At 44.4% G+C, this 12500-nt stretch overlaps 1 protein-coding gene across 3 annotated transcripts in view; it reads left to right on the plus strand.

Moving 5' to 3' along the window:
• zfhx4 (zinc finger homeobox 4) overlaps positions 1–12500 on the plus strand; it is a 74626-nt gene that overhangs the window by 17068 nt on the left and 45058 nt on the right. For all 3 annotated transcript variants that reach the window (XM_053611016.1, XM_053611015.1, XM_053611017.1), the window contains 2 exons: positions 1–619; positions 1709–2211. The exon at positions 1–619 is cut by the window's left edge. In XM_053611016.1, coding sequence (XP_053466991.1) covers positions 1–619; positions 1709–2211 — 1122 coding nt within the window. The remainder of the gene's footprint in view (positions 620–1708; positions 2212–12500) is intronic.

Here is a 12500-nt window from a genome sequence, read left to right on the forward strand (position 1 = left end):
ACACTGGACGCCCACATGAAGGAGAAGCACCCCGAGTCGGGCGGCTCCTGTGCGTACTGTCGCACCGGGCAGGCACACCCGCGCCTCGCCCGGGGCGAGAGTTACACATGTGGTTACAAGCCTTTCCGCTGCGAGGTGTGCAACTACTCCACCACCACCAAAGGCAACCTAAGCATCCATATGCAGTCGGACAAGCATCTCAATAACGTGCAAAACCTGCAGAATGGCGGCTCAGAGCCCGTCTTCAACCATGCTGCCCCCGTCGCCGGTGGCGGCCTGAGCAGCTGCAGTGCGCCCTCGCCATCCAAGCCGAAGCAGAAGCCCACATGGCGCTGTGAGGTGTGCGATTACGAAACCAACGTGGCACGAAATCTACGCATTCATATGACTAGCGAGAAGCACATGCACAACATGATGCTCTTGCAGCAGAACATGAAGCAGATCCAGCACAACCTTCACCTGGGCCTGGCGCCGGCCGAAGCCGAGCTCTATCAGTACTACCTGGCTCAGAACATCGGCCTGACCGGCATGAAGCTGGACAACCATTCGGATCCGCAAATGATGATTAACCCCTTCCAAATGGATCCCGGTGGTACCACAGCTCTGGCTCCTGGGCTTGGTGAGTAGATTTGTTGTTCATGTTTTTGTTTGTCTTTGTCTCTTTGTCTCACCCTCCCTCCCTCCTTCCCTCCCTCCCTGGCCCTCTCTCTCTCTCTCTCTCTCTCTTTCTGCCTTTATTACCCCACCCATTATTGTATCCTTCTCCCAACCTAGTCCTTGATTAAAACAATGAGTATGAACCACCTCATGGGAGTTATTCTTAATCTTTCATTCTTAATTTTCTTAAGTCAGCTTAATCCACCTCCATCTCCCACCCCTACCCCGAAAGACCTTATCTTAAAAACCAACAGTATGGAGTAGATTTCCCCTGGAACTTTCACAATGACCTGACAGCAGCTTTCTCACTCTTTTATCCCCACTCCAGAGCTGCAGGTCATGACCGAGCAGATGCAGCCCTCTGAATTATCAATACTGAAAACAAATGCCTCTCTTCATGTCTTCACCTTAACTCTTAGCATGAGCTGGCACATATATTAGCCTGTCATGGTCTATTGTTTCTGTGAATTCTTTGTCCTTTATTTAAAAAGCAGCCACACACACACACACACACACACACACACACACACACACACACACACACTCATATTTTAAGTCTAGCAGATTGTTACATATGGTCTACAAAAAGGTCCAGATATTAAACTGGTGCAATTATTGAATTTTCCTTGTAGCACATTGAGAAATGAGGTATTTAACTTGTAAAAACGTGAAAGGATCTAAGAAATGTACCATTAGCCACATGGAAGATGAACTGCTTTATGTTCAGGGCTTATATTATAGCAGATTCTCTTTTTTATTGATCAACTTTCGTGTCTATGGTAGAAAAAAAACCCAGTACATACTCAGGAATGACATGCCCAGTAGGAGTAATTAAAGCTATCTGATGAGGGGGGGTTTAGAAGTTGAAAGGGATGATTGTAATTGATCCTGATTCAATCCTATTATGGCTTTTTATAGTTAAGGCTTTATACAGTCCACTACTCCTCACCAAGGTTTTATTTTAGCAAATCCTTTTGTGTGGGTGCCCTACTCCAGTTTCTCTAAAAACATCTACCTTTGTCCACATCTACCACTCTGTCCTTCCCTGCAGTGAATAACGAGCTGCCGTCAGAGCTGCGTCTCGCGACTGGTCAGCTAATGGCCGAGGACTTGTCCATCCTCTCCGCCGGAGAGCTGTCGCCTTGCATCAGTGACCCGCTGCTGAAACTTTTCCAGTGTGCTGTGTGCAACAAATTCACCACGGACAGCCTGGAGACTCTGAACGCGCACGTGGCGGCCGAGCGCCTGCTCCCAGAAGACGAGTGGAGGGCCGTGATGGGCGACGTGTACCAGTGCAAGCTGTGCAACTACAACACGCAGCTCAAGGCCAACTTCCAGCTCCACTGCAAAACCGATAAGCACATGCAGAAGTACCAGCTGGTGGCCCACATCAAAGAAGGAGGCAAGGCCAACCAGTGGCGCCTCAAGTGCATCGCCATCGGCAATCCCGTGCACCTGAAGTGCAACGCCTGCGACTACTACAGCAACAGTGTGGAGAAGCTGCGGCTGCACACCACCAACCAGAGGCACGAGGCAGCGCTCAAGCTCTACAAGGTCAGGGCCTTTTCACCCCGAGCTTTACTGATCTGATATCTTTCTAATCTCTGTGTGCATGTGTGCGTGTGTGTGTGTGTGTGTGTGTGTGTGTGTCTGAGTTAGTTCCTGTGTGAGCGTGCGCATGCTCTACCCAACCCACACTCTATGCCGTAGGCCGATTTGCTAAATGTAAACCAGAGTATGTACATTATCCTTCTCCATTACACCTCATAATGTAGCTGAGGTAAATGGACAGTGGCTAGCGCAGTGGCCTGAGACAGAGCGCTGATTCAGTGCCTGTGGTCGAGCGCAGGTAAATACGGGCTATTTGTTTTCCAGCACCTTTGTTTTTATGATGTCAAATGTCATTAAGCGAGCTGTAAATTAGATTTACCCCTCTACCATCACTCTTTCCCAGTCTCCCCTCTCCTTTTCCTGTAAAGACGCCCCAGGCCAGGGACATACCAGTCAGCCTATTTACATGATGCCTTTTCGAAAATCAAACTTAATCGAGTTTCATGGCAGAAATATCAATATGGAGCAGTGAGCCGGGCTGATATTTGGTTCTCTGAATCTTTATTTTACCCCAATAAATAAATAAATAAATAAATAATAAAAAAAATCTGCCTTGTCACCTTGGAGTGAGGGAAGCTCTCAGGAGGTGACTTAAGAAGATGAGTGGTTGTGGGAAGGTGCACTGAAAAGTCTCTCTGTCTCTCTGGGTTGTGATTATTTTGAGTGGATGTTGGTTGTCTTTCGAAAAGCCCTATGAATCATTTGGATAGTATTCTCCTGGCAAAATATAGGATAGACGATCCACAGCGCACGGTCAGAGGTGGTCATTGTAGTATCATCCTGCGCTTAAGTGCTTTTGGGTGTTGACTTACTGGCCTGGTGTGATTGCCTGAAACAATAATACTGATATCCTGAAATCATAGACCTATACTGCATCCCAGACTCATTAGTGGACTTCTCTGGATAAACCATATTAACGTAATGAGGATCTATCGATCAGCCTTAGTCACTTTTGGCAAAGCGTGCGCATGAGCCAAACCCCCTTCGGCTGTATATTTAGAAAAAGTTAATTTAGCGACTGACAATGGCTAGGCTGCGCGCAGAATTGGCAGGTCTGTAATAGTAATAATGAAATACGATTTTATTACCCTGCCTCAGAACGAAAGCGTCTCCGAGGGGCCTTTTAACAGGGTACACCGAAAAGAGAAATACACAAAGAGGCCTTTCCAAGAATATTCATTTAACCATAAGCCTGTACCGTAAAAAAAGAGAGAGAGAGAGAGAGAGAGAGAGAGAGAGAGAGAGAGAAAGACAAGACTCACTTTCCTCATGCATTCACTCAGTGTTAGTGATGTGGCGTTAGTTTCTGAGCAACAAAGAGCAAATCCTCTGACGAGTGAAGTCAGCATGAGCCAAATGAAGCCCTGAAAGAATCGCATGTGGAATTTTGAGGCCTGGCATTAAAAACCTTGTCCATGGGAATGTTTTGAAATCCTTAGCAGTTTAAAAACTTTTTCTTTTTTTTCTTCACCCCACTCTCTCTCTCTCTCTCTCTCACTCTTTTTTTTTTTCTTCATAAGGGCTGCACTAATTCTCTAAGCAAACAAAAAAGGATTCCATGGCAACAAAGAGCATTGGAGATCATGTAGGAAGACAAGTAGACTGAAGATTAGGAGGTGAGAAAGGCCTAGCTTAGTCATGAGCTCAATAGCATGTGGTTGTTGCTGCATGCATAGACATGGCTGCGGGTGCAGATTGTTTGCACACTTGTGTACATGAGAGTGGGTCAGTGCTGGCTTCATGGTGTGTGTGTGTGTGTGTGTTTTTTTTTTTTTTAATTGTCGGTATTAAATATAATTAAACAGGCATCATATGATGATTCCACCAATCCCGATGAAGCTAAAACGCTCGTATGTGGTATCTGGTAGTGAAATATTATGTATAGTGATGTTTGAACATGACATGGTCAGCAATAGTTCTTTATATATATATATATATATATATATATATGTATGTATATATATATATATATATATATATATATATATACATATTTTAACCCATTCCTTTCTCGTGACACAGAATGAAAAAAGCAGGTGGCTGTTGCGGGGATTAAAACGGTGCCATTGTTTTGCGTTCACGTGTCGGTAAATCCAGCAGCAGCATGACAAAGCCTACTCTTTCTTTGACATTTGAAAGTCCAAACAAGAAAGAAAAGAAAATAATGAAGTAATCTAATCAAAGCTTTACTTCAAGACCAGAGGATTCAGGAGAGAGGCCTAGCACGAAAAAGACATGAAAGTGATTTCTAAGTATTTATTCAGCTTTTTTTTCTTTTCTTTTTTTTTAACGCACAGAGCGAAAGCAGTGTCCTGTTCGTCCTGTACTCTTGCCTGCCTACTCTTTTTTTTTTTTAATGCCAAGAAGGAGGGAAATCTGTTTTACAGATGCAGCCTTTAATGTGTTTGGCAGAAATGAGAATATTTCACTCATAGACATATGGTAGTAAAGCTTAAAAAAATAGAGACTTCTTTATTTGACCAGAAAAACACCTCTCTTTTTATGTTTAAAGGTGAAAGGCACATGGGAATGGGTAGTTTGGCCAGGCTCAGAAAAGAACAAAGCGTTGACGACATTTCCATATGGGACCTGGAATACTAAATATCTTTATGGCTAAGAAATGGCTGGAGATAGAAATGAAAAACCTCCACAGTTTTATGTTATTTTATTTTATTTTATAATTTTTTTTGCTTCTGCATATTTCCAAAAGGATTCAGTGACGTTTCTGCATAAAGGAATGAAATTATATTAGCAGAGGTTCAGATAAATACAATAAACAGAAAACAGCTTTGGATTCTCATAGGCTGTTACACACCGCCATACTCAAACACGAATCTGTGTTACTGTTTGGATTGAGCCTATAATAATGATGTATAGTCATGATATAATTATTAATAATAAACACTGAAATAAATGCAGATGTGGGACGGTATAAATCTGTCATGACCATTGAAAGGCAGCGTAACGCTCGGTTAGGAAATGGCAGGAAATGTGTGTTTCTCCAAAGAGAGGATTTGCACTGGGCATTTGGGTCATTTAGAGCCAAGAATGTTCATGGTCAGTGTGTCAGAGTCAGAGTGTGAGCGGGGAAACTCAAATACCAAACCGCACCTGTTCATCAGCTGGGCCTCCCTCTCTCTCTCTCTCTCTCTCTCTCTCTCTCTCTTTCTCACTCTTTCTTTTTGGATCTGGATGTCCAGTATGTACGCATCCATCCCAGTGCACTAGCCAGGAGTTATGAAGCGCTTGATTACAACAGTTGCAGCCAATCTGTCATCAGAGAAGCAGAATTCTGTGTCTGTCTGGAGCCCACCACATTATCTCCATATATGTATTTGTCTTCTGTTTCTCCTTCATCACCTCCTCTGCTTCCTCTTCCTCCACACTTCCCTCTCTCTCTCTCTCTCTTTCATTTCCAAGACCACTGGGACCCTGGCACATACACTGCTCATCTTTTCTGGTGGAGAGGGGCACTGGCTCTCCACAGTCCTGTCCCCGGGGAGCAGCCGATAGCCCATCTCATTATCCATGATACGGATGGCAACATCATTGGTCGGGGCAGGGAAATGAGAGGGGAAATTAAAAGAGTTGAGAGCGAGAGAGAAAGGGCGAGCAGGAAGGAGGGGTGCAGAAGGGGGAAAAAAAGGAGTTGAGAAATTTCATATTTATCAGACACTGTGGGGTGGGGTGGGGGGGGGGGGGTCGACGTCATACTCTTTTTTTTTCCACATTTTCTCTTCCAGTGTTTTTTCTTCTACAAGGGCAGCGTATCCTTTCCAATATTTTGTTGTTTTTTTTTACCTCATTTAAAAAAATAAAAAATACAAATTCAATATGGCCGCCAATTGATAGGGACGTTATTAAGTCCATGCCGTTATACCACACTCATTACTGAAGGTCAAGCCCACGTCCATCTCATTTGAAAATCAAATATCCCGTATGTATGCAGCTATAATTATTGGACTGTCATTTCAGCTCATGTGATTCCACAACGAGGAGGAGATGGAGTCGAACGTATTTGCATAAAAAAGTCATAGTTCATAGTGTACAGTGTGAGGACGGTAGACCTGTAATGCGTTATCTCAGCGTACAGACCTGCCTTAGTGGTGTAAAAGCCACTCTTTTCGAAGACTACTTCCTCTTATGACCTGTCGATAACGAACCGATGATTGATTGATTTTTTATGAATTTTTTTGTCGATATGGTTTTACACTGCTGTCATTTTTGGAAAAGCACGAAAGGACACTAGCTTATGTCCACACAGAGTCGGATCAAGGCGTGATTATTTCTGCATGCATAAACACACGTGTGCCCTCCCTTTTCCTCCTGCCCGCTGGAGCGACCAGATTATTCAAATGCTCTCATCTTTCACCTGCGCCGGGATTACAATGGGAATCTGTCAGAGGGAGGGTGCGTGGAGAGGGGGGAGGAGGTTATAATTAAAGCATAAAGACAGACGAGTACGGCTGCGAAAACACAAAGCCAAGGGCTTTGGCCAGGCCTTGCTGCCTCTCTTAATAATCCTCATAGGTATTAATAGGAATAGGAATTTCTGTTATTTTCCTAGATTTTTTTTCTCATCTTCTCGTCTATACCACGAAAGCAGATCTCTACGCTCGAGCTCCAGCGGGTGCTGAGTGACAACACTAGCGACTCAGCACTTAACTGAAGCCCACTCCACCTCACTCTCTCTCTCTCTCTCTCTCTCTTCTCGTTTCTCGTACGATGTTCCCCCATTTGAGAATGCTCTGATATTAATAACCAGACGTGATCTTCCTGCTGGCCCGGGGGTCATCCAGGCTGGCCAGGTCAGCCCATTTGTCTGTGTGCAGCCACTGTGAAGGCTATTGAGGCTGACAGGTATGGGAGCAGCAGCAGGGGGTGGAGGAACGGAGGACGAAGGGTGGTGGTGGTGTGTGTGTGTGGGGGGGGGGGGTGCAACCAAAAAAGGAGCATCACACTGCCTCAAAACAAAGAGTGGCAGAAGTTTGTCATTTTTTTTCCCCCTCCCTTTTCATTCGTTTTTTAGATTTTTTTTTTTCCATCCTTCCCCCACCCTATTCAGTTCTCCTGGGATTTGAGAGCCAGCTTAACAAAGGATGACTCATCAAGCGCTGATAAGGTCGGCGCTGAAAGGAGTTGAATTGCAATAATATGATACTCTTGGTTAAAAAAAAAAAAAAAAAAAAATAGAGAAGGTAATTAGCTTTGTTTTAAGTCTCCAGACACAGAGGTGGGCGCAAATGTAGGACTCCTGCCTGGAAAGGATTATTGGACGATAAACGTATGTCTGCACATCACCAATTCCCACGAGCTCCTTCTTCTGGTTCAGTTTAGGCATATGTGTGTGTGTGGAAAAACTCAAACCATGATGAAGCCATTCGCTTATTGAATGGAACTGAAAGAGTGTGAATGTGATCAATACACAGATCGATATTTATCGATAATGTTTAATAACTCCATGGCCGGAGACAGAATAGTCAAAGCTGAACAACAGTCATGGGTGACAGTTTTTGCATACATTACCGTGCCCAAATAGCCAGACAGCATACCTCCAGTAATTGGTTTTAAACATTAGGTGCTCGCTGAATAGATGAGTAGTGTGTGATATTCGATTACAGAGCAAAGAACCCATTTAGCCTCCTGTTCTTCCCCAGCCAGGATTTCCAACACAATACCATTTACCTCCCGTAAATTCAGCAGGATTAGACCGCTACTAGTAATCCTTAATGCTTTGAAATAGACCCGACAGAAGTCCCGCTCACTTGTTTGGGATTACATTCATGAATTTTGTTAAATTAACCTGTTGAAATATTGGGGGGGGATTGGGATGAGAATACAGAACGCCTAATGAAGCTTTGTTCATGAATTGAATTACATTTTTTTATTGGGACGTTTAAACAGTGAGAGGTGGTGGTGATGTGGTTTGGCAGCAGAAAGTCTGTAATACTCCATTTAAACACAGTGACATTTGCGTGCTTCTGAACGTCTTCTGATTTCAGACTTACGATAACAAACAATGATACGACGAACGACATATTTAGTCATCCTCTTCACCCGAGAAATAAAACTAACACAACCAGCCCTTGTAGCGAGAAAAGAAAGCAAGCTAGCTAACCGTTTAGCTGCCGCAACAAGCGGATAAACTTCTTATTAAGGACTAATAGGATCAGTTTGGGTTGATTTGTATTGAGGAATTTCGAAGGTAGGACGGGACGCTGGCTCGTTTCTGTCGTTCGTTGGTGAGGAACAAAGGAAAACATTTCAGTAATCTTCAAAGTGGCCTGTGGTATGTTGAGTGGACTTTGGTATGTGGACTACGACTAAAGCTTTTTAATGGAAAAAAAACACACACACACACACACACACACACACACACAAAAAAAAACCCACTACATCTCCCTTTGTGTGTAACAGGCGTATAAACCGCTATTGGATGCTTCCGGTTGTATCGGCTTACTTTGTGACTTCGGAGCTCCATGTTTCTGCCTTCCCTGAGTGTGTATTCATGAGTGTGTGTGTTCTTGTTGGTCTGTGTGCTATTTGCCTAGGCTCTCTTGAGAAAGCCAGGGTTAAAAGCAGTTGCCCTTAAAGGCTTGTCTCCTGTAGCTTTCTTAGCGCAATATGCAAAGCTCTGCCTTAAGAGCTGCTCTCGTCGAGGGCTGAGAGGAGTAAAGGAGGAAAAAGAGCTCTTTAAATGTGTTCCCCCTCCTGATCCTGATGCTCCTGCTTGCCACTCTTTTACCTCCCGTCCGTCGCCCCCCTCCCACCCACGCCTTCGCTTGCTCTCTAATAGGTTGCAAATCAGGGAGCCACCTCCGTGCTGTTGTTGAAGGCAGATGGGATATGAAAGGCTTCAGTGTTTAAAAGCATGAATAGGAAGAAGCGCACAGTCCTGGGCGGGGCTCGGTGACAAGCTTATCAGATATACAAGGTGGAGGAAAGTCAACGTTTGTACTCAAGAGTCCTGTACTTCTGTAATGATTCAGGGTTCGACACAAAAGTTAAGTTCCCAGGGATAGGCTCCAGGCTCCCCGCGACCCTGTGTAGAATAAGCGCTATGGAAAATGGATGGATGGATGGATTTAGTTGGTTCTCTTTCCTGAAATATAAATAAACCAGTAGCGTAAACTAGTCAATTACACCACCGTGACCCTGACCAGGCGGTTACTCCGGATTAAAAAATGAATACTGTAACCCGCGAGCTTCATATCTGACTGCTCATGTAGGCATGAAAGAAACTACAGGTAGCATGTGACCCTTTTTGGCAAGCTTTCTCAAAAAACAATAGCACACTTCCTATTCAGAATTCTTCATACAATATTCATAATGTATTTATATTAACACAGACGTGACAGCTTTACCGGGTTAAAGAATATCGAACACCAAATCGACCCGTCTTCATTGTGGTTCTATTTCCGTGTGGTCAAGCATAGGCGTTACGGCGCGTCCTTGGTCCCGTTCGAGTTTAGCCCAATAATTCGCCTTTTCCGATTCCGACTGAGCTAGCTGAGGAGGTCAGGTCCATGCTATGCTGATCTGGCTGAACTTGATGATGAATTAAATCATGGAAAGTAAAGGCTGAAGTGCACAGGCACTGGAGCCTCTGGACTTCTTCACTTCCTGCTGAAGACAAGCAAAGCTTTTAAGGGTAATGGTGAGGTCAGTGGATTTAATGGGAAATAAGTGTCCAGGCGACAGATTTTAAATCACCGTAATATAAATACACCTCCATTTTCATCGCCAGTTTGCTTTCTTTTAAGGCAATTTGAAGAGCGGACGAACACTCGTGTCTGCGTTTGCGGTGGGAAGGATTAGCGAGCGAAGATTAAGCACCGCTCCTTAATCTTCCATATCAACTATTGAGGCAAGAGGTGATATGCAGATGCAATTCCCGAACGCTCGTGTTTACACTGGAAGGGGATTCCAGTACATTATTCTTAGCGGTGTCGTTTAAATTTGCTTGCTTATAATATGTAGTTTCTGGGGATTTTACCTTAGAAACGTACAGTACATAATGCATAGATGAGCATTATGTGGAAAATGATTCTCAGGAACGTTCTGAGATACCACTGTCAGTGGCATTCGTTCTCATTTTGTACTAGGAGTCGTTGTCACGAAGTTCACGCTAATCCAGAACGGACCTCCTGACTTGAACGTGTGCAGAAGACACACGTCTTTTCTCAAGCATGTGCCCACTGCATGCCAGTCTTTTAGTCCTCATACACAGAAGGCCAGTGTGTGACAGCTGTAATAGTGGCTCAGTCTCTGGCACAGTGACCCGAGCTTTTGCATATTCTTCGTTTCCCCGTTCATTTTCCTCCGCGCTACGTTCACGAAGCGAGTGCAAGAGATCCTACTTCATACCCACTATCTCAGGCCTAATGACACATACCAGATCAACAACATTAGCTCCCTGTGAAAACATTTCCCTCTCCGTCTCTCCCCTGCGTGCACTATTACTGCTGGTGAGGTATGTGTGAAGTCGCCGGATGCTTCATTCCCAAAGCCCACAGCTGTATTTACTACAGGAGCGTGTGAGCGGGAATCGGCGCTAACAGCAATCGATGATATATCTCGCCGCGGATCAATCAGTGTTTTAAAATCGTTCAAAGACATTTCTCACAGTCTGGTCTCGTTGCAGATGGGAGAGTAGGACACGTGCACATACATGTGCGCATGGATACATTGGAAATAATGTAATAAATAGAACATGCAATATAATATAATACAACATGATGGAAAAAAATCATCTCTGAAGATCTCTCGGTGTCTAGGAGGATCTATTTGCGTGGGTTCCTCTGTTAGTCACGTGAAAGCATTTTTTTACAATAGTCCTGTCCATCAGTATTCTGGATTAGCCTTGCACGTTAGCTCATACCTAGCCCAAATCCTGGACTACTTACATAGCGTATTGCGGATGGATATAGTTAAGGACTGGTCATTTTCAGAGAGACCAGTAGGCGTGTCCTGCACTCTTCCATCATTCCTCTTGAGAAATCTCATGCTGCAGAAAGACTCATTGTGCTAATTTGCGTACTCGTTTTGGCCTCCATTTGTGAGGATGATTATTATTGTTACATGACCTCTAAGCTGCTCGGCAGTAAGGCCCTGCCTTGGCCTGAATACCCAAAGCCACAATTACATGTGACATCCTTGATGGATTTTTGCAAAGGGAAACAAAAAACAAATAGCACAGGCAATTTGGAGCCCTTTGATACATTCCTTCGGATTTGTATAGGCCGGGGGAGAGCAAGGGGCCGAACGAGACGTTTTTTTTTCCAGACATGCTTTCCGCAGAGAAGACAGTGGCCTTGTGAAAGAGCTCGGAAATGGAATGCAGGGGCAGGCATACCTCTTGCAAGAATCTCGGTCAGGTTGCCAATAGCTTCTATGATATAGCATTTCATTTATTTCTTCAGGCGCTTACCGGTAACATGTGTTTGCAGGGTGTCAGTATTGATGGAATGGTATATCTGGCTGGCATCCAAGTGAGGCTGGTATGTGTTTAAAATGCTTTGAGGAACAAAACCAGCTTTTGTTGCTTGTCCTTTTTTTTTTTCTTCTTCTTCTTCTTCCCCTGACTTGCGAGGTTGTAGAGTAACACCGTGCCTTCTCAAAGGTGATCTTTAGGGGATAAAGGAAAGTGTGAAGGCAGAAAATGCTGATGCATTTAGATACAGATACAGTTTTCGTTTCACCACACCATGTTATTAGGAAATAGTTGCGGCGGTTACGTGGCTCCAGGGCAATTATGCCACAGCTTATTTTAGGTACGTGTTCATTAGGCGTGTTTTTTTTGTTATTTTTTTTTATGGTTAATGACAGGGGGAAAAAAAAGCCATGTTTGCACAGAATGTTCTAATTTGTCCTTGGTTAGGGATGAACCGATTCTCTCTTTCCTTCCCTATCTACGCGAGCGAGTCAGAACTGGCTGGATTAACAACGGTGCGAAACTCACCTTGTTTCCGAACGCTGCTAATGAGTCGGGTTTGTCACAGCGGAAACTCCTACTGTCGTCAGGAGACAGGCCGAACACGAAGGGGCGAGAGGAGGTGTTTTGTAATCATTGAAGTCGGCATAAATAAATAAGTCCCCTTGTCAGGTTGCAGGGGGAGTGAATAAACACGCTCCATGGGAATTGGGGCTCCGTTTGACAGGTGAAGAGGGGTCCCTGGTGCCTTGATTTGCATTGTTTTGGCAGCCTGGCACTGTGCTGTGATCCCCCTCTG

Source organism: Ictalurus furcatus, chromosome 23 (assembly GCF_023375685.1).
Source record: "Ictalurus furcatus strain D&B chromosome 23, Billie_1.0, whole genome shotgun sequence".
In the NCBI taxonomy this organism is placed as follows: domain Eukaryota; kingdom Metazoa; phylum Chordata; class Actinopteri; order Siluriformes; family Ictaluridae; genus Ictalurus; species Ictalurus furcatus.